This window comes from Alosa alosa, chromosome 23 (genome assembly GCF_017589495.1).
Source record: "Alosa alosa isolate M-15738 ecotype Scorff River chromosome 23, AALO_Geno_1.1, whole genome shotgun sequence".
In the NCBI taxonomy this organism is placed as follows: Eukaryota; Metazoa; Chordata; class Actinopteri; order Clupeiformes; family Clupeidae; genus Alosa; species Alosa alosa.
The window spans coordinates 25,263,364-25,287,023 of NC_063211.1; the positions used below are offsets into that span (position 1 = coordinate 25,263,364).

General features: G+C 44.8%; 1 protein-coding gene across 1 annotated transcript in view; it reads right to left on the bottom strand.

Moving 5' to 3' along the window:
- Positions 1-23,544, bottom strand: part of cwc27 (CWC27 spliceosome associated cyclophilin) — a 36,089-nt gene extending 12,545 nt beyond the window's left edge. Inside the window, exons 1-11 of the mRNA XM_048234770.1 lie at positions 23,327-23,544; positions 23,086-23,182; positions 22,789-22,901; positions 22,326-22,469; positions 22,028-22,126; positions 21,833-21,936; positions 21,342-21,411; positions 21,134-21,213; positions 20,754-20,778; positions 20,501-20,652; positions 3,357-3,457 (exon numbers count right to left, since the gene is read on the bottom strand). Of these exons, the coding sequence (XP_048090727.1) occupies positions 3,357-3,457; positions 20,501-20,652; positions 20,754-20,778; positions 21,134-21,213; positions 21,342-21,411; positions 21,833-21,936; positions 22,028-22,126; positions 22,326-22,469; positions 22,789-22,901; positions 23,086-23,182; positions 23,327-23,368 (1,027 nt within the window). The 5' untranslated portion in view covers positions 23,369-23,544. The remainder of the gene's footprint in view (positions 1-3,356; positions 3,458-20,500; positions 20,653-20,753; positions 20,779-21,133; positions 21,214-21,341; positions 21,412-21,832; positions 21,937-22,027; positions 22,127-22,325; positions 22,470-22,788; positions 22,902-23,085; positions 23,183-23,326) is intronic.
- Positions 23,545-23,660: the final 116 nt, after the last annotated feature.

The window sequence follows — 23,660 nt, forward strand, 5'->3', positions numbered from 1 at the left end:
ACCTGCACATCATTTAATTGAAACTGATTATTTCAATACTACATGCAAAGACTACCCCAATTTGGAAGGCCATTCAAAGTTGATTTACCAGGTGGACATACCATTAGGGTTAATTTATTGGTTGAACACAGTAGTCTGTTGATAGAACACTCATTTAGGATGAGGAAGTTCATCCTAAAAATGACTAACACAATGATCTTAAAAGTACAGAGCATCCTTTCTAAAGGGCTCTTTGTCTAGTACTATCCAGCATTGTGATTTTCTTTTCTCCCCCTGAGGCAAAAAGCAGATCCTTAGCGGATGACTATTACAAAAAAAAAAGTCAAACCCTTCATCTACAAAAACATTCAATCACAAGTCAATGAACTTTTCAAATATAACTTCAGACCATCCGCACCCCACCTCCATGTGAGGCTCCCATTAGCCTGACTGACTGGGCCATTGAAATAAAACACCGCGAGCACTCGAGCGCAAACCTGTATAAATAACTCTGGCCTGGTGAGGAGGAAAGCTGCCACCTCATTCGGGGTGGGCAGCCCAGTCGGACCATGTTTTTAGCATGTCTCTCTTATTTTTGGCTCCGGCTGGGCAGGCCCATGCCAAGAAAGAGAAAACCAGACGAGACGAACATGCTATAATTTATGTCTTGAAAAGCTGAAGAGATGTCTGTCGAAGGGCATTACTCTGAAAAAAAGGTACAAATGTCTCTTTTAGCTCGCTGAAGGCCTGAAGTCAGAGCGGACGCTTGACAGTGCCTTCAAATGAGCTCCCACATGCAGTGTGTGTTTGTTCTACATGTAGGATAAAGAGAGGTAGTGACACTGCAGGAGAGAGCTATATGCATAAACTACAGACTAAACTACCCATCTCTGTACATTAGCAAAGTATCTTAACTGTCCATCTCAGTAAGTGTTCGAGACTAAACTGTTTACTTAACACGATGTTAACACAGAGTACAATGAAAGTCTGTCAGTACATCTCTTATACAGACCTTTGTACTCACTAAGTACGTATATACAGTACTTGGAAATTACTTTAAGAAGAGCAGTAATTAAGGGCTTAGAAATTGTGCAGAATGCTTTAAAGTTGTGCTCTAAAAACAGGACTACATCTAAACAAGACACCACTGATTAGAATGGCAGCAGCTCTTTGCCTTGCTGACCTGAATTCGAATTCTCACATATTTTTAAATGTCTTTTTTATTCTGATTCATAGAAGTAAAGAACACTGTGTGTGTGTATATCAATAGTATTCTTGGAAAAGCTTGATGTGTCTTCTCTCTCTTTTTGTTATAAACCAGCATTTTTTCTCTCACTCGTCCACCAAAAGACTTTCCAAAACATTGAGCTTTGTAAACATACTAGCCAGTTTAAAAAACCTCCTCAATTCTACTTTGGCAGAATTTCTGGAAGATAAAAAAAGTAACCGGCCATTCTCTCCACAAGAATGCAAAGAATGTTGACTGTGTATTTTGGTGTGCAATCCACGAGAGAACTCTTTTCAGAAATAGCTCTAAAGCCAAAAAATGCACAAAAACGAGTAAAATATGGGACAATTAGCCTAATAAAAACGTCCTCCAGATTATAAAATTTGTATACTATTAATTTCCCGCAGAACCTAAGTGTTTATTAATTCTCATCAAAATCAGGGTTGAGGAGGAAGAAGATACTCTCCTCAGCTCTCCAGTCTTAACCCTGATTGATCCTAATAAAGAGAAAGCATGATGAGGATATTAAAAAGTGGTGTGTGGCTCCGACCGCACGCCATAAAGAAAACACATCACCAGACTCATTTCTATGTCAGCTAAGAATGAGCGGAATGATCAGCTGACCATATTCCATCTTAAATGACATCCCCCATCCGCCACCAAGGCCCTCGCTGATATATAGGCAAATAACAGCGTCGGAGCGCGTCGGAGCAATCCTTCCCGGTCTTAAAGAGCAGGGCCACTGTGTCAACAAAATAATGAATTCCATGCTCTGCTTGTGCTAAGGCCGAAGGACTTGACCTCTTATGGACCTTGAACATGACGGCAGTGATGTACAGCAGCTTCTCGGCGTAGCGGGGGCAAAGGTCAGCCGCTGTTTGCAGGGGTCAGCCCTGCTGGGAGGAAAGTAAGGCAAAAACCTGGAACGATCCATTTTCACAGAATCCTTTGAGACTTTGAACCTTTGAGCAGAGGCATGCACCAAATGTGTATATTGTTGCTTATATATTGAAGTATCTATATATACTATACTATTCTGAAGTTCTTCCTCGGAGTCCACTTACTTGCCAGATCAAACATTCCCACCACCCTTCCGTCCCCACCTCCACTTATCCAAGTGGCATGCAGGAGGTGATGGTGGCATTAGTACTCATGTACTTCACACATACAACCACTCATGACATTACAGGACCTGAAATTGGAACTGCCCCCCTCCTCGCCCCTTCCCTGCTCTCAGTGCTCTGTTCTCCTCTAGGCTGGACCCCCACCCCCGGCCCCAATCTGCAGCAACCCCACCCCCACCCCACCCCCGAACTGTTCCTCTTCCCCCTGAACACCTCGGCTCAGCACGGCCGGCTGGGGCTCCCCACCCACATCCAACCCCCTCCCATCCCACAGGTTGCCACTGGGTAATGAGAGCAGGCTTCAAAGGGCCTGCTGCCCTCAGATGAACCGACCCGGGCAGGACACACATTGAGGTCGAGTGAGCAGCACCTCCGTGGTGGGGAGTCAGCCTGCACTGCCACTGCTGCTGCTGCCGCCCCACGCAACCCCCCAACAGACAGAGAGGAGACTGTGTCTGTCAGGCGGCGCGGGGGCTTTGGTGTGGAAATACTCTGGAAATCATATCCCCCAAAGACCCCTGAAGCAAGGGGCTGGAGGAGGCTTGGGTGGGGGGGGGCAGGGGGGTTGGGAGAGGACCAGGAGCGACGCTGTTCAGACGGCTGCAGACATGCGGGAGTGGGAGGCCAGACCGGGGTGACTTTAAGGTCTCCTGCACACTGAACTCTAAGGTCACGATCATTTCTCAGCCGAATCCTCTCAGTGAGCAGAGCAAAGGCTTCTCCCCTGGAGTGTTGTGTTGAGTGGAGAGTTGTTTACATGTATTCTGCTTCTCATTCTTCATTCTCTTAGACAGCGGTTACAATAATGAATCACTTCCATAACTTGGAAATAATAACTTGGAATACAAGTCATGTCATTCAGCAACCTCCATGGTAACCAAAAGAGAGTGCTCAAAATGATATGCTCTCTATCATTTGATAAAAGCGCTTTTGGGAAATGCACATCTGACCAGCTACTACACCCCAATGCATATACACTACCCATAGAGATGAGAGGGGCTTCATGTATGAATGGAGGTGCTTACTTTGTTCTTCTTCTTCCTTTGGTTGGGCACGCTCCTCTTTTCGTTGTTTGATGGCCTGAAGTTCTTTCTTCAGCTGCCGTGATTCCTTCCGTAGCTCATCGCTGTGGGAGAAGCACAACTTAGAAGACTGGAGAAAACAGAAGTCAGAGTATACAGTAGGGAGGCCTTCTTAGTGAGCATGTTTAAGTTCTTTTAGTTCATGTGGTCTTTGTCCAAATGTGTCCAACAACACATGTAGAAAATGTTTTAGTTTTTGCATGTGCCTGAGTAATAGCATCTTATTTCTGTATTCTTATTGGCCCTCATTTATGAAACCAGGGATTAAAGTGAAAAAAAAAAATCGTTTGACTGAACTTTTTTCAGGCCATAAGTCATACGTTGTTTATATCTATCTAAAGAGATAGCACCCCTTTTGCAGTCACGACCTATTGATTTTTAATGTACAAAAAGATGCAAACAGCAAAGTAAAGGGAGTATTCACCTTATTCACCGGGTGACCATAGTTTTAAACCAAAAGCGAGGGCTACAGGGTACACTTACTATATAATTAATGCCACCTACAGGTGAATGCATAGAACATAACAATCCTATGGTTTGTCTACCCTGTAGCCTCGTTTTAGCCGCCAATGGCCACCATGTGAATAAGGCGAATTAAGAGTGTTTTTGATTGAGATAGAGTTTTCCTGATGAACAAAACAATATTTCAGTACCATCCCTGACCATTGCTGACAAGCCATTGCCGTTCTTTTCTACTGCAGCAATATTGTAGAATGGCTTTAACTTACACTCTTATTTAATTACTTCAGGCCAAAAGTGTTTAAAGGGGAGATTTTTTTCTTTTCTTGTTAATATGCAATTCAGCACCAAGTAAAATCTATAAAATCAAGTTTGCAAGACTTCCCATTTCCTCATCAAAGTAATGAATCAGAACATTCGAGATATTGTTCATATTTCAATTTGTTGCCTCATCCGCATTTAATGAAAACGTGGTAATTTTGAGTTTTACAGACAACTCAGATTTCCAATGAGCAGCAATACTGTGTGTACTCATGCAGGAGGTCTGCTTATTTGATAACGACAATTTGGAGAGGGCGCTTTTGTCTTCAGCATCAGATTGTATAAGGTTGACAAGAGGTTGCGATATGGTGAGGGACAGGTCGTGTTGCGCTATGAAAGAACTTTCTGAGCGCAAAAACGGTCAGCCATAGATAAACGTAGTTTGTAGTTCTCCCCCGTTTCCAACAGCCGCCCATCTCCATTTATTTTTTAACTTATGACACCTGTGCCTTCCTTTAGCACAGTGTTACTCATTGTGCGGCTCGTCAAGCTATAACTGGTGGCTCGCATGGCAGCTTTGGCGAGATTTCGCCAAATTTGGTTTTACTCATTTTGAGTAGGCGTAAACTGTTCGCCAAAGGCCATCATCTCTGGCCCCAGGTTGATAAAAACAAAGGTAGGCTAGGCTCTGATTTAGCCTAGTCTACCATATGACTTCAACGAGGTGATCTTTATTTCGTTCTGCTTACAGTATCTCACTGCCACTTGCAACGCCTTTGAATGCAATCCGCTGCCCTGTTTACCGGCAATGCTACAATGGACTTAAACTGCCATCTCGTGGCGATAAGTTGTAATACATTTCACGCAGCTGCTTGAATCACGGAAAGCGCGAATGAAGTGGCCACTTCTAAATGGGACCCACTGTATGTGGTAACACAGCCAATAATTTTGGAGGGAAATAATTTTGAAGTTTTGTTTACAAAACTTAACACGCGAGCGCTGCGTTGCAGGCACAGGCAGGGGATGTTAGTTCCGCTAGCGTGAAACACAAAATGGACGGTTTTAATAATAAAAAGGGACAGAAATTAGCTCAAAACCAGATGGACAGACACACAGTGAACAAAAATCAACCGCGAAGACACAGGGAGAGGGACGAGCAGACAAACGGCAGGTGTAACATTACCCAGTATTGGCTGTGTTATTTCTTTTTGTGGGATGTCAATTTATATGTAGAAATGCACATTTGCAAAGGTGACTTAGTATGTTTGTCGTAAAGTGGCTCTCCTTTTGATTTTGCACTGCCAATGTGGCTCTTGTGAAAAAAATAGTGAGGATCACTGCTTTAGCAACAACGCATCCATGACAGCTAGTGGCCTTGCCAAATAGACACACACAAATCATGACGCTAATTTGCGAGGTTCTGGTTGGCCTACTTAATTGCATGGTTATTTTTTGTCAACATACACTCATAACCTACTGTCGTTAAATTTGAAGGCCTAAGCGTTACATACATACGTTAAGGCCAAGTCATAGCGACACCCAAAATGAATGACCTCCCCTGACAAGAGTTTGCAAGAAATTGTCTACATTGATGCATGGAAAGAACACAGCCTATGTGTTCAGCAAAAGGCCAATGAGAAATCGGTAGATAAACAAAGCGAAACTCATGGGAAATTATCTTGAAGTCAGTTGAAGGTCTTTCATGGAATATCCTGACCATATTTGTAGTTTTGAAAACTCAATGGACAATTTTTTTCTCATCAGATCTCGATCTCAAATATGGCATTTCTAATATCTATAAGTGCGCAGCAAATCGGGGGTTTGAAAGTTGGAGTTGAATTCATGGAATATCCTGCATATTTGTATTTGAACTCAATGGACAATGTAGTAACCATGGTTGCAACCCACGTTCTGGCTGGTAACCATGGTAACCCAGCACGCGCGGCCATATTGGCAGTACTCAGTGAATGAAGTACAATGGAGTATTATGCACTTTGGATATCTTACGTGATTGTAGCCGTGTCTAAACAACAGGAAAGCTCATCAAAATGCATCTAAGATGCAAAGGCATAGGGCAGGACTTGGACCACAAGAAAAGGCACGATATTTCGAGAAATTACGGTTTATTGGCAGCGCAGATCCATAGGAGTTGGGTGAGGGAGACGAAGTACCAAGTTCAACCACAAGCGCACCCCTTCCTCTGATAACTTCTGGCATTATTATCCTTTCTCCCTGTTTTTTTAATAACTTTTGGAAGTCGATACCTACACCAGATGTTTTTCTCAGTCTGACCTGTTGGTACAACCTAAAACATGGCAATAATTAACCATTTTCCTTGACGATGTTAGGGATTTACTTCAGTGCATAATGCTTTCTAATGAGGCGAGTATCTCCAATATGGCAATGTCCAGATCTGATGACACGCCGTGCACACCCCTAATGGCTATCTCCAGGTCAGAAATGTTCCTCTTTTGTACGTATTATGTACCTTCATGTCGTAAATTCTAGCGACGAGGCCTCTAAAATGAGTATGTATTAGGGTGTGATATCTGAATTACGCTTGTTTTCAGCCGTGCTACTTCAACGAAGCCAACCCGTGACTCTTATAACAGTCTCACAGTCGCTTCTACGCTATGTCACATCTATGAAACTCCTGCCCTGCGTCCTGATTGGCTGAACCATAAAGTCGGTTGCAGAAATCACTCTCAATGGAAGAGGTCCCAGATGGATGTGAGTGAAGCTAGGCAGAGCTAAGCGGAACGAAATTCATCTGGCTAGGGTCAGGTTACATTTACCCAGCAGGAACTTCAAATGTTATGCTACAGTGAGTAGGCTACATTACATTATTAGCAGCCAGTATAAAGTGAAAATATGAACATGTGATTAAACATTCTCCAGCATCTCTGTTCCCTTCATCATGGTTACTGTCCAAAAGGTGTTCTCCCCAGATGTGTTTGTGAGATTATGGTATGGATCTTGTTATTGCAGATGTACGGTGTTCTATAATGTGTCTGATAGAAGCATACTTTTCTATATGAACTCACTGACACAGCAGAAAAACCAACTGACATCACTATGAGCAAGAGACAAAATGCTGACTCCACATATATTCCCAAAATCTGCACCTCTTCACCTCGAGCATGTGTTTGGGTTTTTAGTCCTGTCCGTGGATTAAAACGCATTTCTGGACTGCTTCATCTGTGTCTGTCTAGTGTGAAGTGGAGAAAAGAGGTGAATGTAAAGCCGTGTTATTTATGAGGCCGGCCCTACCAGCTCAGCGCTGATGCACTTTCCAGTGGGGACCTGTCTGCTCCTCCTGTCTAGACACTGGGGAGAGATCTTCAAAACAGCCCCCTCACACACCCCCCACCCCATGGTTACTTTTAGAGGGGGGTTTAGTCTAAAGGACTTCAGATTCGGTAGTTATGATAAAAAAAAAACAGAAGCAGCAGACCAGAACTACAGGAAATAATGTTATAGCAATTATACACTATACTTTTGACCAACAGATCAATCATTAGGATATGTGAGATGTTATTTAGATACATGATCATTTGTAGTTCCTACAAAACATTTGTTAGTGTTTAGAGTCCACATAAAAAAAAAAAATTTTTGTCTTAACAACATCCCCTTCATTATAGTGTGCTGAATGTTTGCAGGAGTATTATACTCATTTAGTCTAAACATTGTAAACAAATAAATACATATTTCAATAGGTGTTGTTATGGTATACATTTCTTTGTGAGAATTGTCTCTAATCCTGAACGTATAATGCACCTTATCTTATCCTTGGTATTTATTTCTGGCAAGACACTTGACTAATCTTACAGTACAGCTGGACAAACACTTCAGCTAGTGCTTGCTCAGACACTGTAGACTGACAACTCAAGTCCAAGCTGACCATCTGCACCCTCATGACTAGGGCTGGGCAATATGGCTGAAAACTGTATCACGATATAAATATTTCATATCAGTCGATATCAATAATTATTGATTTTTTAAAAAAATCTATTTCAGATAAGGACCAGAAGGGGAAAAAAAGTTCAATTTAAACACTTTTATTTTAAACTGTCCTCTGATTTTAATCACCACAGTTATCAATCAAAGCAAACAGGGAAAATAGCAACAGGGGAAATAGCAACATAATCATGAAAAAACCTCACATAAAATAAATGTGCACTTAAGTCTGAATGATAAGCAGCACTGGTTGAAGCCTGGAAATATTGTAAACAAAGTAGCTTAATTTGCTAGTTTATCATAGTCTACTGGTTAGACGGTTCAGTTTCCCCACGTGAATACTTTTTCTCCTTGGGACAGGCCCGTTGAGTCTTGGAAAATACTTTTCCATTTGCATCGCTTTGGGATTATTAGAATTTAGCAGTCAATTTCAATGCAAAAGTTTTGAACAAATTCGTGCAGCGTGCTAATGATGCTAACCGAATTTAATAGCAATTTAGCCAGTGTCTTGCACGATTGTGAATGTTTGGATTACATGTGCATGCTGAGGAGGGATGCGCCTGTTGAGAGGGAGAGACAGAGAGAGAGTGTACAGGGCAAGGACTCACTGAGAGTCTGTGTTGAGGTAGGCCTACTTCTATCGCCTACTCTGGTAGAGTTGCACATACTACAATGCAAGCTATATTTAGCCTATTTATTTTAGACAATGTAAGGCGGGAGGTGTGTGTTGCTTTTAATTATCCAATGTTCTATCGAACGTATTTTTTATTGATATCGGTTACATGTCTTGCGATACATATCGCTATCGTTTTATCGCCCAGCCCTACTCATGACCCATCTGCAGGGGGCGATAGCGGATGGCAGCGAGCCCAAGCCAGTCTAGTCCAGCTGGGAGTGAGGTCCTCTCTGTCTGGCACCTCTCCTGCCCCCCGGAGAGGGGGTGAGAGAAGTCACCGGAGGAAGTCTACACCCCCGAGGACAGACAAGACCTCATCAGCCTTGTCCTCCGCCTCTTCTCTCTCTCCCCCCCCCCCCCACACACACACACACACAACTCAACCCCTCTTCCTTTTAACATGACTGGGACTCAGCTGGCTCACGAGCCCTGGAGCAGGTATCTTCGCGTCGGGGGGAAAATCATAATATTTTCACAGGGTCTGCCGGCGGAGGGCTTTTGGTCCCGGGCCCCCCCACTCCTCTCCTCTCCACCCCACTCCGCTCCGCTCCACCCCTCTCCACCCCTCTCCACTCCTCTCCTCTCCTCTCCTCTCCTCTCCTCTCCTCTCCTCTCCGCTCCGCTGGCTTGCTCAGGGCCGCAGGTAGCGCTCGGGAGACTGGGCCCTGCGCCCAGACCATCCTCAGGGACTCGCCGGCCACAACAATGGCTGCTATTGTTCGCCACATCTGCTTCTGTGAGCCAGCACGCACTCACTTGCTCTCGTTCTCTCTCCATTTCTTCTTTTTTTCATTCAGGCCTTTCTTTCTTGCTTTCTCTCTCATCATTCTGTCTCTCTCTCTCTCTCTCTCATTCAACCCCCCCATCTCTCTTTACTCATTGTCTCTCACTCCCACTTATTACTCATCTCACTATCTGTCTCTCTCTCTTTCCTTTCTCTTTCTTCCTTTCCTATCCCTGTCTCCCCCCTCTCTCTTTCTCTCCCCCTCATCTCTCATTCTCTCTCCCCCCTTCCTTTCTTCACTCCCTCTTCCTTTTCTCTCTCCCTCTTCCTTCTCTTTCCATCTCTCTCTCTGACTCCCTCCGTGCTAGCAGGCTGAGGCCTGGTGCTTGGGCCCCACATCCCTGTGTGGTGAGAGACTGAGGCGTCCCACGAAGCCCTCTGACCTCCCGGAGGCCTCGCTGAAAAACCCAGCGACTGCACACTGCCTCAACCCACATCTTCATCTGGCTTCACCATACGACCACTGGGCCGAGCAAGCCAGCTGCCAGAGAATTCCATTTAGTTCGATTTTGCAATGTGCCGTACTCTCTGCAATTTTTATCTGTAGAAACACACACCACAGAAACTTTAACCACCCCCCCACACACACAACCCTCAAAGAAACTAAATTGGAACTCATGGAGAGTGGCAATGGAGAACTCCCTAACGATGAGGACACCTCTGTTAGAGCAAGTCATGAACTTCAGAAACTAAAAGTCAGACCACATATTTGTTCCAACTATTCACTAAACTACATTCTAATTAGCAAAACTCTTCATCAGTTTTCCCATTGACAAGAATACAATGACTAACTTTAGCTTGGGTCACGTGTAAGACTAATGTACTAGGCTGTGATTAAGATGTCAAAGATCTTAACAGTGGTCGTCTAATTGAAAGGGACCCAACTGCATTCACAAAATATGACTTTATTCTAGCTTCTAACTTAGCCACTACTCACATAGGATTCCATTTAAAAAAAAACCCTGCAAGTCAAGACCCCACTGCTGTTATGCTTTTTCTCCCAAAGATAGAGATGTTCCTTTTCAGATGATCTCTGTCTTCATCCAGGGAGATCAGCTTATTAGTGATTTCACCTGTGAAGAGTACTGGTAGAACCAATACATGGTGGGATGTTTCATTTCTGAACTCTTGAGTTTTACACCTCTGCATTAGAGTCCGTCTCAGCTGGGGAGCCCCAGTTCAGCTGGCAAACAGGGCTGTAGCTATGGCAACATCACAAACACGTTGCCCCCTCAAAGACCCTTCTCCCCGTGGAGTGTGTCATCTCTAGTTCCTAAGCAACCCCACTTTGACCTCTGTCACTATCTGATCGCTTTGAAAACACATAATTCCAAAAAACAACTTCATCCTTGCTCATTTCCTGAGGCGTCTAGTTCACCTGTGGAAATGGCCTATGGTAATGGAACTGGGAAATGAACAAGGGCTCGCCATTCTCTCCAGCAGGTTTGCGAGAGGTCCCTCAACCCTTTGACCAAGCCCTGCAGGGCACCTCCGCTGTGAGACGAGGCGATGGCACGCACAGGCCTATCAGGTTTACGGCCAGTAGTCATGTCTAATTGAACCACGCAATCCCGCCTGACACAATGTCAAGTTTGATTCATGTATCTGACAGGCATAACTAGGCAATGCACATAAAAGAAACGCTCTCTGCACAAAAGCATTCTTGAAAAACACATCGTGTCCCAGTTCGACTCACGTGGACGCACGTCTCCCTGCACGTTTCAGTGGGCCGCTGCCTCCAACTTATTGATTGAACTCATCAGATTATGCTGAATTATGAAGCCCCTGGTTAACTTGGCAAGGCAGGCCTGGGTGATTGAGTGGCTGCGGAGTGTACACCCCTGGGGGCAGGATTGCAAAAACACTCCTTAAAATAAAATCTGCTCCTAAATCTTCCGGCTTCGATGCAAGGTCACCATGTTTCACCGGCTTCATAACTCTCTAAAAAGCTACCCAGGACACAGAGGAGAGCCTCTTTTCAGGCTTTCATGCAGTGACCGCTGGCTGGAAGAGCTCGCGGAGGCTCCACGTATTCTGTAGGACTCCGCAAGTTATCATTTTGCCTGCCTCGACACGCTAGCATCGGCAAAACAAGGCCGCGTATCCCTGGCAACGGCAAAACAATGGGCCCCCGCCGCCGGGCGAGCAGGGGGACAGGCCGACGTGACGGAACGCCGGAGAACACCTGTTCATTCTCTCCTCAGGGGCCGGGGCGAATTCCTGCCGCGACATCGCCGCTGCCATGAAGCGTCTTTTTGTTTTCCGCGGCGCGGCTTTGCTTACGCACGCGCTGCGTGCACAGTCATGACAGCGAGCGAGACAATTCGGAGGAATAATGGCGTGCTTAAAAAGCCGAAAACCCCCAACAAAACGAGGTCAATGGGGGCTGCGGAGCCTGTGGTAGACCACCGTTTCAACTTGCCTTTGGAGCACTCGCCCCACTCCCTATGCGTACCCAAACCCAAACCTCCACCAGAGCCTGTCGTTAGGCAGCAGGAGAGTAAACTCTTTGTGTCAACAACAAAACAGGTTGCAGACGCATTTAAGTTGCAAAAAAAAAAAAAATCCGTTTGAAGTCATGAAAGAAATGCAAACAAGTTCCTCTATATATAGAGGAACGTGTTCGGCCTCTTTCTCGCTGCGGACAAGTAACACTAGCAAACCGCCCAGAGCCCGAAATACTCTGGAAGCTCTGCCGCCCTTCACTTGCACAATGAGGGAAAAGTGGCGCAGTAGGTGTGGGGGCAGCCGGGGTGTTTTTATTTAGCAGCCCAAAGGAAAACAATACACAGCACAGAGAGGCCTTGTGGGACTGGAGGAAGCGCGGCCCTGTCGCTTTCTTAATGAGCCCAGCAGCTTTGAAGGGGAGCCAGAGCACGCTCACAGTCTCCCTCTCCCTCGCTCCTTCTGATCTGACAGCCAGGGGCATGCAGGCACAGACACAGACACACACACACACACAGAGAGAGAAAGACAGATCCAGACACACACATACTCACTCACACACACACACACACACAGACACACACACGGACACGGACACACACGGACACACACACACACACACACACAAACACACACACACGGACACACACACAAAGACACACATCCTCCAGCACAATGACAGCCATTCAGCCGTCCCCCACCCCACCTGCCAGTGGAGATGGGATTGTCATTTCACACAGAAAAAAAAAAACAGGAAAGAACTAAAAGAATAGAGAGACAGAGAGAAGTGGGTTTGGATGTGGAGACTAGAGGTATCTGACATATACATTTTGGAAGAGAGAGAGAGAGAGAGACAGAGAGAGAGAGAGAGAATGAAGGAGAGGGGGGCGCTTTGAGAGGAAAAGCTTTTCGTCACTCACAGCCCCCAAGGCCTGCCAGCGACTGTCGCTCATTGAGACGATTCAACTAAGGGTGAGCAGGGGAGCTCTGCATGATTTAGTTCTCATAAAGAACCCACACAAAGTGACTGGCTGCTCACCAATCTCTCTCCTCAGTCTGGACCACAGGGCTTAACTCTTACCCAGCCAGAAACACATATACATCTCAATGCACAGATACACACACAACATACCTCAACATACACACACACTACACACCTCAAGTGTTGAGGCACAAACACACACACAAAGCTCACACCACTTTGATATAAGGCATCTTACCTCGTCATGCACATACCTGCTGTAAACACATAACTTTGTGTCAATCCATTCACTAGCATTTGGCTGTTGAATGTACTGCTACATCTACCACCACATCCCTGGTTGAGGCTCCTCTCACCTCAGCTAAGCCCACCTTTGAGATTCGCACTAGTGTGTGTGTGTGTGTGTGTGTTGTGGTGTAGTGTGGGATGCATGTGCGAGGGTCTACGACGAAACGTGTTATGTGCAGGTGGTGTGTGGCTGAAAAAGGTGTGTGTGAGCGTCTATGGTGTGTGTGTGTGTGTGTGTGTGTGTGTGTGTGTGTTGTAGCAATGGTGTAGTATGGCGTGACTTGACGTACGTGACGTATGAAGGTGTGTGCGTGTGTGAGTGTGATGTGACACTACTATAGTATTGGTGTGGTGGTGTATGTGGTGTGGAGAAACCAGCAGTTGCACGTCTCACCTCACTGTGTGTGTGTGTGTGTGTGTGTGTGTGTGTGTGTGTGTGTATTTGTGTGAAAGAATGTCTCTCAGCACCCAGACTGTGACTCCACCAGGGGAAACGACGGCACACATTTACACACTGACAAACTCCAGGTGCCGAAACGTCCATACTTTCATTTGGGTCCGAACTGAGCACTTTTCCAGCACACACCGAGCCCCTGCCTCGTTAAAGGCCAGGGAAAACTGGTGTGTCTGTGTGTGTGGGTCTGTCTGTATATCTATGAGGGAGTGTGTTTCATTGTGTGCGTACACATGTGTGTGTGTGTGTGTGTGTGTGTGTGTGTGTGTGTGTGTCAATGTGTGCATGTGGAGAGACGAGCTTAGTATGGGGCGACAGACATTCTGCTTCACTCTGTTAAAGGCATAAGGGAGCCTTGTTCACGTGACAGAGACAGGCAGGCAGACACACACACACACACACACACACACACACACACACACCGGTCAGTGAGACACGGAGGAGCCGCTGCTGCTGCAGTAGGATAGAAACACACACGGGCTGGCTGCCAAAGAGCTGGTTTATCAATCCACTGTCCTTTATACACACGCACACGCACACACACAGGTCAGTGAGACTTTTCACTCGTAGGTTAAAGGATCAGCAGGTTATGACAGATCACAAGTGACAGGCAGAGCCAATTAAGCATCTGGGAGACACACACACACACACACACACACACACACACACACACACAAAATGTGGGTGGGGGTGGGGGGACTCTGAGATTGCAGAACTGCAGTGTGTCTCACCTACACACATTCTTACTCACTCTCTTTCTCGTACACAAATACACACACACACACCTGCAGACTCCTCTCACTGAAGCTCTGAGAGCACAAGAGTGGCAAAGCATCTGCACGAGCTTCACAGTACTCAGGATCCCAGATGAGCAAACTTCAATAACTTCAATTACAAGAATCTAATGTAACTTTTTCTAAGAACTTCTTGCAGACATATTAACATTATGAACTATCGTCTGGCACAGAATTACAACAAGAATCACAAGCGATATAAACAAGTTGAATCAAAGTAGCAAATCATTTCACTATGCAGGACAGGCTGTGGACTTATTCAGACCCCTCCACTTCCTCTCAATGCTCCCCCATCTTTAAATGAAGCGCTTCATCTCTCCTGTGGGAAAACAAAGAGAAAGAAGAACCTGCAGGGGTTCTCGCATGCCTGACCTGAACATTTCAGAGTAGCCTGCAAGGAGGGTCCCCTGAAAGACCACACTATGCACTGCACACATACAGTCTGAATTACTACACCATCTTCGACTGGTCCATATTAGTGTAAGGTCTGAGGATCACTAGTGTTGGACTCTGGGAGAAGATCTCCTCGGCCCTCCAAACCAGCCTGGACTTAAGCCCAGCAGATGGAGAGTGAGCTGCACTCTAATCTCAACACCCTGGCCTCTCACTGACCCCAGGTGGTGGTCACCAAGACCAGGTCAAATATATATATGAGAGCTGGTAATTCCAGCTAGTGGATCTTGACGTGTTCCAGCCATGCTCTCCATGTTCCACTGTGTTTCAGGGGAAAGCTAATCAGCAAATCCAGTTGGCCTAAGTCTAAAGCAGCTGATGAAACTGCCACGAGCTCACACACACACACACACACACACACACACACACACACACACACAAACAAACAATAACTGCTTTATTTGGATCTGAACACAAAGGAAGAGTTACAGATCCAAACAGTAATGGAAACATGTCACACACACACACACACACACACACACTCAGAGTCATTTGGGTTCACTGAGATGGAGAAAGCCAGCCGTCCAGATAGACAGACAGACAGGCAGGCAGACAGGAGAGGGATCCACGCTGACAGACAGCTCATTTATGATTTAAACGGGCCGAGCTGGGAAACAAATGTGTGGCCATGCCTTCAAAGACGCAAAAAGTGTGGCTGACAAAAACAAACCCTGGAAGACGATCTGAGTGGCAAGGCGCCGTGGAACCAGGGCGTGCAGATTTACGAGATGGCAGAACAATTTCAATTTGTGTCCCGACAAGCTGAGGAGACAATGAGGCCAGGGGACTTGGGAATAATACATTCTGTCAAGACTAAAGGATGGGAGGACATTGTACTGACAGAAGGAAGGGTGAGAGTCGGGTCTGATGGCTAGTGCTAACAGGGCATCTAGTCCTGGCACCCTCACCTCATTCAGTCTAAAATATGGCATTCTTGATGCTAATAATGGATGCAAAATAACAGCCACATCCTGCTCATTAGTGGAGTTTGGAATTTGGAACTAGTGTCACACAAGAAGAGAAAATGTTCTGACTGGTCTTCAACTTGAGCTTAAAGGTGCACCGAACCAATAATCTAGCCTTTCCAAGTCATACAAGAACCTTGAGCGGTTATTAGCTCTGGAGCGGTCGGACACACACCCTTCTCTATTTCTCCTGTTCTGTGTAGCCCTTTCTCGGCACAAAGGATTCTTTAAGGGCTCTTTGCTAGAACGATGATCGCCCAAAGGATCAAAACAAATTCCATCTTCAAATGGCTCAAAGTTGTGCCTTTAAAGGTTTTTCTCTGGGAACAAGCAAGAAACTTTTTTTTCCTCAAAGAGTTGTAAACCTACAGCAAGAATAACACGTTTCTGACATCGTTTCGGTCCAACCATATTTCTTTCCTCAGGCAAGATGTGCAAATTTGCACCAAGCCACCAAACAACACAAGCATGGGTTGAGAACTTGCTGTAAACAACTTCACTACTTTTGCAGCAACCCACAAAAGGCAGGCATGCCATCTCAAGAATAAAACAGAGATTAATATGAATCATTACTAATGTGTGTTACATTATGTCAGGCTTTGATTTCCCCATGATTTGCCATCAAACTATCATAAATGTTAAGATGCAAACATAAATAGTTTTCATATGTTTTGTCCTCCCCTAACGGCCTGTTGTGAAATACTTTTATGTGGCACATTATCTGAGCAGATCGCACTAAATCAATCCACAGCTGGTTCTGAAGCTGGCTTAGAGAACAAAACACTTCACACTTCCAGCTTTGTCTTTGGCAGGTGCACATCTATTCTTACAGGCTCAGGCTGGCTCCCTGATTTAAAGACAACAACACAATAACACACAGCTAGCACTAACATAAACAATAAAATTTGATTTGTTGTTCTTTGCACTTAGCGTTCTGGTCCGACCTTAAAGGCCTTTCAATAAGAAAAGTGTTACATCTGCGCAGATAACATAATATTGTGCTGAGCTCACTTGATGACTCGGCAACAATTTCTGCTGCCATGATTTTAATGTTCTTGTTTTTTTTTTTAGTTTTTCTGATTTTTTTCTGTTTTATGGCATGACTGCTTTAAATGACTTGCAGGATTTAATATATTTTATGGCGTAGTAATGCCAGGGAGGTTGGTGACTATTCCTGTGCATTGTTTAACTATGACTGCACCATAGCTTTCCTTCCAGGACTGCTTCAGTTCAACAGGCTAAAAGACTCATCTCGGACAATCTATGAAAGATATTTATGATTTCGTCTTAACATTGTCTGATGTCTTATGGTGTGATATTTGTTTGACAGAGCATGTGGTAAACCACAACTTATCTTATGAGACAAGATAAGCACGACACCAGATAAGCATAAACAGCCACACTGTACACAACTCTCTGGCAAGAGGAAAACACTTAAAACGTCTCATAGAAAACAAGTGCTAACACTGAAAATGTGCACGGGTCTGTATACAAATAAAACACAGATGGCCAAAAGTCAGAGTTTTTTCCCCTGCAAAATCACTGTTGCATCTGGCCAGGGTGGATTTTTTTCAGTCTTGTATCAGTTCAGATCATCAAGTTTCGCTAAATCACTCTGAACCCTCTCCTAAGTGACTATGCCATCCTTTTTAGGTGAGTTTCCAGGTAAGTTCACCCGCAGGTCGAGATGTATACACTAACTAACCCTATTGAGCAAACTGGCCAGTCCAGGTAAGCACAAAACCACATCCAGGTCACCAAACCCCTAATTCCAGGTAAGGTCACCTCTTTCACCAGGTGGGCCTACTTAGCGCTGTCCTTCCCTCACCCTGAACACGCAAGAAGTGGAAGAGAGAGACAGAGACAGGGAGAGGGAGAGAGAGAGAGAGAGAGAGTGGAGGGGAAGAGTGGGCGGCACGTCTGTGGAGGCCTAAGCGGAGGGCATTGGTGGGAAGAAGGAGTCCTGCGCTGCAACAATACCCTCTTTATCCAGCACCAACACTGCGCCGACAGGCAGCCCTTTGATTCGCAGCCAAGACAAACCACTGTGTTGGGTTACAGCTCCTCTGCGCTTGTGTTTAATAAACTACAGTCTGTCTGCATTCTGCCTTGCGTCAATCACACACACACACACACACACACATCCATACACATACCTAATACACACATCCATTTACACAATCACACACAGGATTACGGACACAGACACACACACACACACAAACACGCACACACACACACACACACACACACACACACACACACACACACAGCTTCCAGGGGTTAGTCTCTTACTTCATTATGAGTCATTAATGGTTTGCTTACAAACATCATGTCCCCTTGAGACGACAGAAACAAACACGGAGCTGAGGGGGGCTGGGGGGTTGGACCCATTAGAAGAGCAGAACCATGGCTGCTGTAAAAACAAGGCCAATGACTGGAAAGGCGTCAAACCACGACTAGACTGGTATGAATGCTAAAAATTCCATTTGGGAATACACTCAAGCTGCCGGACACCCAGGGGTAACATAAAAGCCTTCTCAAAGAGGCTCTGACAGAGAGGGGGGCAGAAAGAAAGAGAGAGAGAGATGGTGGAAACTCTGCACATGCAGATAGACAGAGAGACACACTGACAGACAGAAACCATGCAGCGGGCATGCTGGTTATTGAACAGTTCTCGTTGCGCAGCAGTAATCGAGAGTGACAGTCACCTGTAAAGTGGGATTAGAGCCTGCTCACGTGCACACCTGATGGTAAAGCAGTTAACCAAGACAAGGCATCAGTTCAGTTCTTCCAGATCTGCGTATATGGCCAGGATATGCAGCTCAGTTGTGGGATCCTGCCTATTGCATCACTGAGAGATGGAGCCTGTTTTCTACATGAGATCATCCCAACTTGTTGGTATACAATTACCATGATGAATGTTTACAAAAAACGTTCCGATTTTTTTCCCCCGGTCATGTTAATGTATGTCTCACAGAAGGCGTCTCGCAAAAGATCACAGTTATTATCACACCACATTGATGAGGAAATATGAAATACAGTGCCCAATCCACAGTGTAAACAGACATTAGTCTTCCTGGCAAACAAATTAACTCACCACAGGACTGCTTGTTTTTAATGCACCGTCATGAATGAAGTCAATAAACTAAATGCTTCTTTAAAAACAAAAAATCCTACTTAAAAAAAAAAACCCCTCAATTTATGGGAAATGTGTCATTGAACAGCATTAAGCAAGACCAGATGAAAAGAATGGCATTCAGTAAGAACTTTTAGTGTCAAATTTAGGTGTCAGGCATGTCTGGTGGCTACTGTTAGTGTGCGGCTTGTACACTATTCATCTGACCAGGCCTGTAATGGTTTCCTCTATAGTAGTTATATACACAGACCTGTGGGGGTCTGTGTACGACATTCTAAGGCCTCCACGTCCTTCTGCAAAGTGGGCATTGGAAAAGGGCAGTCTGTGTGTGTTGAGAGCGTGTGTGTGTGTTTCTCAGTGCCTGTGTGTGTGTGTGTGAGTCTGTGTGTGTGTGTGTGTGTGTGTGTGTCTGTCAGCGTGCCAGCATTCCTCCTTCACCTTGTGAGACCTAGCCATGCTAACTGAGAAGGGAACAGAGAAGTGTGTGTGCATGTACACACTCATTCACACACACACACACACAAACACAGTCAGTGGTTCTGCTTGGCTGGAAGTGTCACTACACCCCCAGCAACACCCTGGCATCTGCGCTGCAGAGCTGAGCATGCATCAGTGGCCACTCCTCCGGCCAGCGGGAGCACTTCAGCACCAATATCCACTAATTAGCCCTGGACCACATGACCCAGTTCAACCGGCTACTTCAGCTAATGCACAGCCATTTGGGCATCAACTTCTACTCACAGACCATCTCCCTTTCAACATGCAACGAGTGAAGTTCAATGATAGAAAAACCTGTGACTTTTAAGAAGAGATTCTTGCTAAACTCTTGCTGACTATCTATGATGGTGGAGATGCCATTGGCATTTAGATGAGAAGAGAGTGAGACCGAGATTGAAGAGGTTCTGGATCCTTCTATGGACCATCACTGACCTTCATTTGCTAAGTACTAATTACAGGCCTGCATGAATAGGAGGGGGAGGGGCACTACAGCGTTGAGGGGGGGCATCACTTCAACAGACAGTGCGATACTGTCCCCCTGTGGCCAGCCCAACAAGTGATAGCAGCACACTGACCCTTTGGGGCAGTGGCGCTGCTTCACACTTGGGTGGACGGTGCGAATGTGAGTATGTGCTGATGATTAAAGAGAATGAAATATGCTGCAGGTTTTTGCTGAGGGTGACACTTCAGCTGCACTCTATGAACTGACCAGCAGTGTTCCAAAACAGGAAAATTATGCTTTGTGGCCCAATACTGCCCCCTGGAGGACATCACTGTTTGAGTTCAACTTGCTACTCCTGACTAGCCTTACAAAGCAAACTCCAGTGAGCCAACCATCTTGCTTTAAAAATATTTCAAGCAAGATACAGATTCTGATCCTGACAATAACAATGATGAAGGTGATGATGATGACGACGCTGAGACAGACATACCTGCGGTTCGTCTTCTTCTCGCTCTCTTCTCTCTCAGAAACGAGTCGCACCTCCTCCTTCTTCAATTTCTTCAGTTTGGTTGCGATCCTCTCCCTCATGCCCGCGACATCTGGGTTACCTCCATCATCATCCCCCTCTTCCAAATCTGATCCCTGGAATGAAAGAAGATTAGCTAGTTGATTTATATCACAAGAAAGACTATCAAAAAAAGGCAATATAGATAAAGCGTTTGGGAAACAAATCACACTCCTACCTCAGATGAGTCTCCGGTTTTTTTCCTGAACAAACAGAAAAGAGAAGTGACACAGTTGACAATGTGAGGGGGGTAATTATCCTGCCATGGTGCTAAGCAATGCACCTTACATAAATATAAGCAAAATGATCATTGTTAAACGTAAATAAAGTCCATAAAATAGAGCATACATTTCATAATTTGCAACATACATGTAATAGAAAGAAAAATCTTGAACAGAACTGAAAACATACTACAATAAATTAAACCCAACTGAGAACCAAACCACCCATGGGACAGAGTCACTCTGCAGCAGGCACAATGCATTGAAGTGAGTAGGACAAGGCCAAACTCAGCTGTGCTGGTCATAGCTGAGGTGAACTGGACCTGGCTGAACACACCTGTCAATAGCTGGAACTGCACTGAGCCGGGGGTCGTCCTTCAATAAGTCGTGACTACTTTTGCCTTTGCCCTTCAACGTCTGCAGGAAGAAACATATTTTACCATGCATGCCTCAAACACAGATATGCACATATCATGCACAGTCTTCAGGATAATGCAGTGATATTTCCCAGAAATAGTAGAGGACACACTTAGTACAGGAATTACCTGACTGACTTGGTTCACCAACTCCTCATCTTCTTCTGCTTCCTCTCCAAAAGACAACAAACTGAAGTTCCTGGAAGAGGAGACAAATAGAGGGCATTACCGTCTTAATAACACTTTTTTATTGCAGTGTCCATTTCTCACTTTAAAAAATCTAAGGGAGAAGGCCAAACAAATGTATGTGCAATGTTTTGGTCTACCATCAGTGAGCGATCCATTAATGTCTCCGTTATGTTGCCATTCCTACTGGCGGTGCTGGTGCAAACAGAACAAAAAAGCTCTAGGAACTGTGTAGTTCTATGGGTAGCCTCTCCAGTTAGTAGTTCTAAGAACTGTTTGGTCCAAAAAATGGCTACAGTAAACTAAACCACTAAAGTAAAACACTGCACCTACTAGCTGTAATTTTCCAACTGGTGGGATGACTGTTATCTGCGGCACATTCGCAGTAGGATTTTATAAGATGTGGAGGAAGGGGAAGGACAAAGGGTTCATACTTGGTTGCTTTGGACTGAGATTTCTTTCCTTCTTCTTTGGAGTGGTCCTTCTTATGTTTTTTGCTTTCACGTGGAATGATGTCATCAAAGGGTGAGTGTAGAACCTGTGGGTAATTTGGAGGGGTGCTGCTGAGCATCAACCCTTCTATAGTCCATGAAATGAACCCCGCAAAGCCCCACAGGTCTCCATCTTACCTCTGTGGAACGAATCTTATGTGGATTCAACGGTCTCTCATCTGAGTCACATTCCACCTCAGCTAGCCGCAACAGGTTATAGACTGTATCACCAGCAACCTGCATCAAACCAATCACTCATCAGTCTTGAGTTTGAGACTATACAGAGTTATGCGATTCTTTATTTTACACACACTAGAATGCTCATGTGTATCAAAATGCATTCTTGGCTTAGGTCTGCAAACAGAAATCAGCAACATTAAGTTTGTGCACTGCAGGGGGAGAATATCTTTCAAGTAAGATCATGAGAGCATATTACCTTTCCAAATATAGTGTGCTTGTTGTTGAGCTCATCAGCTCGAGCCAGAGTGAAAAAGAACTGGCTGCCATTATCATGAGGCCCAGCGTTTGCCATGGCAACCAGCCCTCGCCGGTTGAAGCGCAGTCTGGAATGGAACTCATCCTAGAGAGAACAAACCCAAAACAGTGTCACTAAATCTGCAGCTTAAACACAGTTTGTTTTTCTTTTTGCCTTGTGTATCTCTCTCTCTCTCACTCTCACACACACACACACACACACACACACACACACACACACACTGCTGAGCTAAACTTATGATACTAATAATGCAGGTTTTTTATTTATTTTTAAAAGGCATCCTTTCAAACATATTTGGAATATTTTAATGATGCATAACTGTAACACTGACAATATGACAAATATTTCCTGAAGTTGGAGCAAGATATTGGATGTTACTTGAAGATGAAAGACGAAGATGTACCTTAAAAGGGTGCCCAAATATAGACTCTCCCCCAGACCCTGTGCCTGTGGGATCACCACCCTGGATAATGAACTCTGGTACAACCCGATGAAATATGGTACCATCATAGTAACCTGTGAGGATGAAATCCTTTGAGATGCAGTTGGCAGAATACACTAACACAAAATATGTTTCGGTGATGCTGATGGTGGCATGAACAGCACAATATATCAATGTAGTGTCATTGAAGCTCAAGTGAATAAGACGTAGATTGAATCTATCTCATATGTTTATGTGATAATCGGCAGAATAATTTACCTTCCATACAAAGCTGAACGAAATTCCGACAAGCTTTTGGTGCTTCTTTAGACCATAGCTCCACATCGATGTCTCCAGCTGATGTCTTAATCAAAACCTACAGGAAGTTATTTGTTATGATTGGATCTTGGACAGATATCGAGATTTAATTTTGAAATAACTATTCATAGCTAGTTTCCCCTGTAACCCCCCTAACCTGTTCATTTAAGAAGAGCTTTGAAACATATAGATCGAAGCCTACCTTGCCATTTGTTGGTGGCTCTTGAATGTATATGTTACTCATTTTGCAAGATGTACCACGTACAGTGTATTGGTTGTTAGATTACAAAGCATAAGCTTTACTTTCGCGTTAGTGTAACTCAAACTTAGACGCACAGTATTCTGTTGTTTTAAATTATTTTTATTTGCTTACACAAAACAAAATATCCGTAGCGCCATGTTTTATGTCTTCCTCGTTAAAGTCGCTTAAAAATGGCAAAATTCTGCTCTGATTCTCTGCCCCCTGCTGCAGTGGAATATAAATAACAGCAGTCATGGTCTGACTGCATTTCTTGAAATATCCACCAAAATAACAG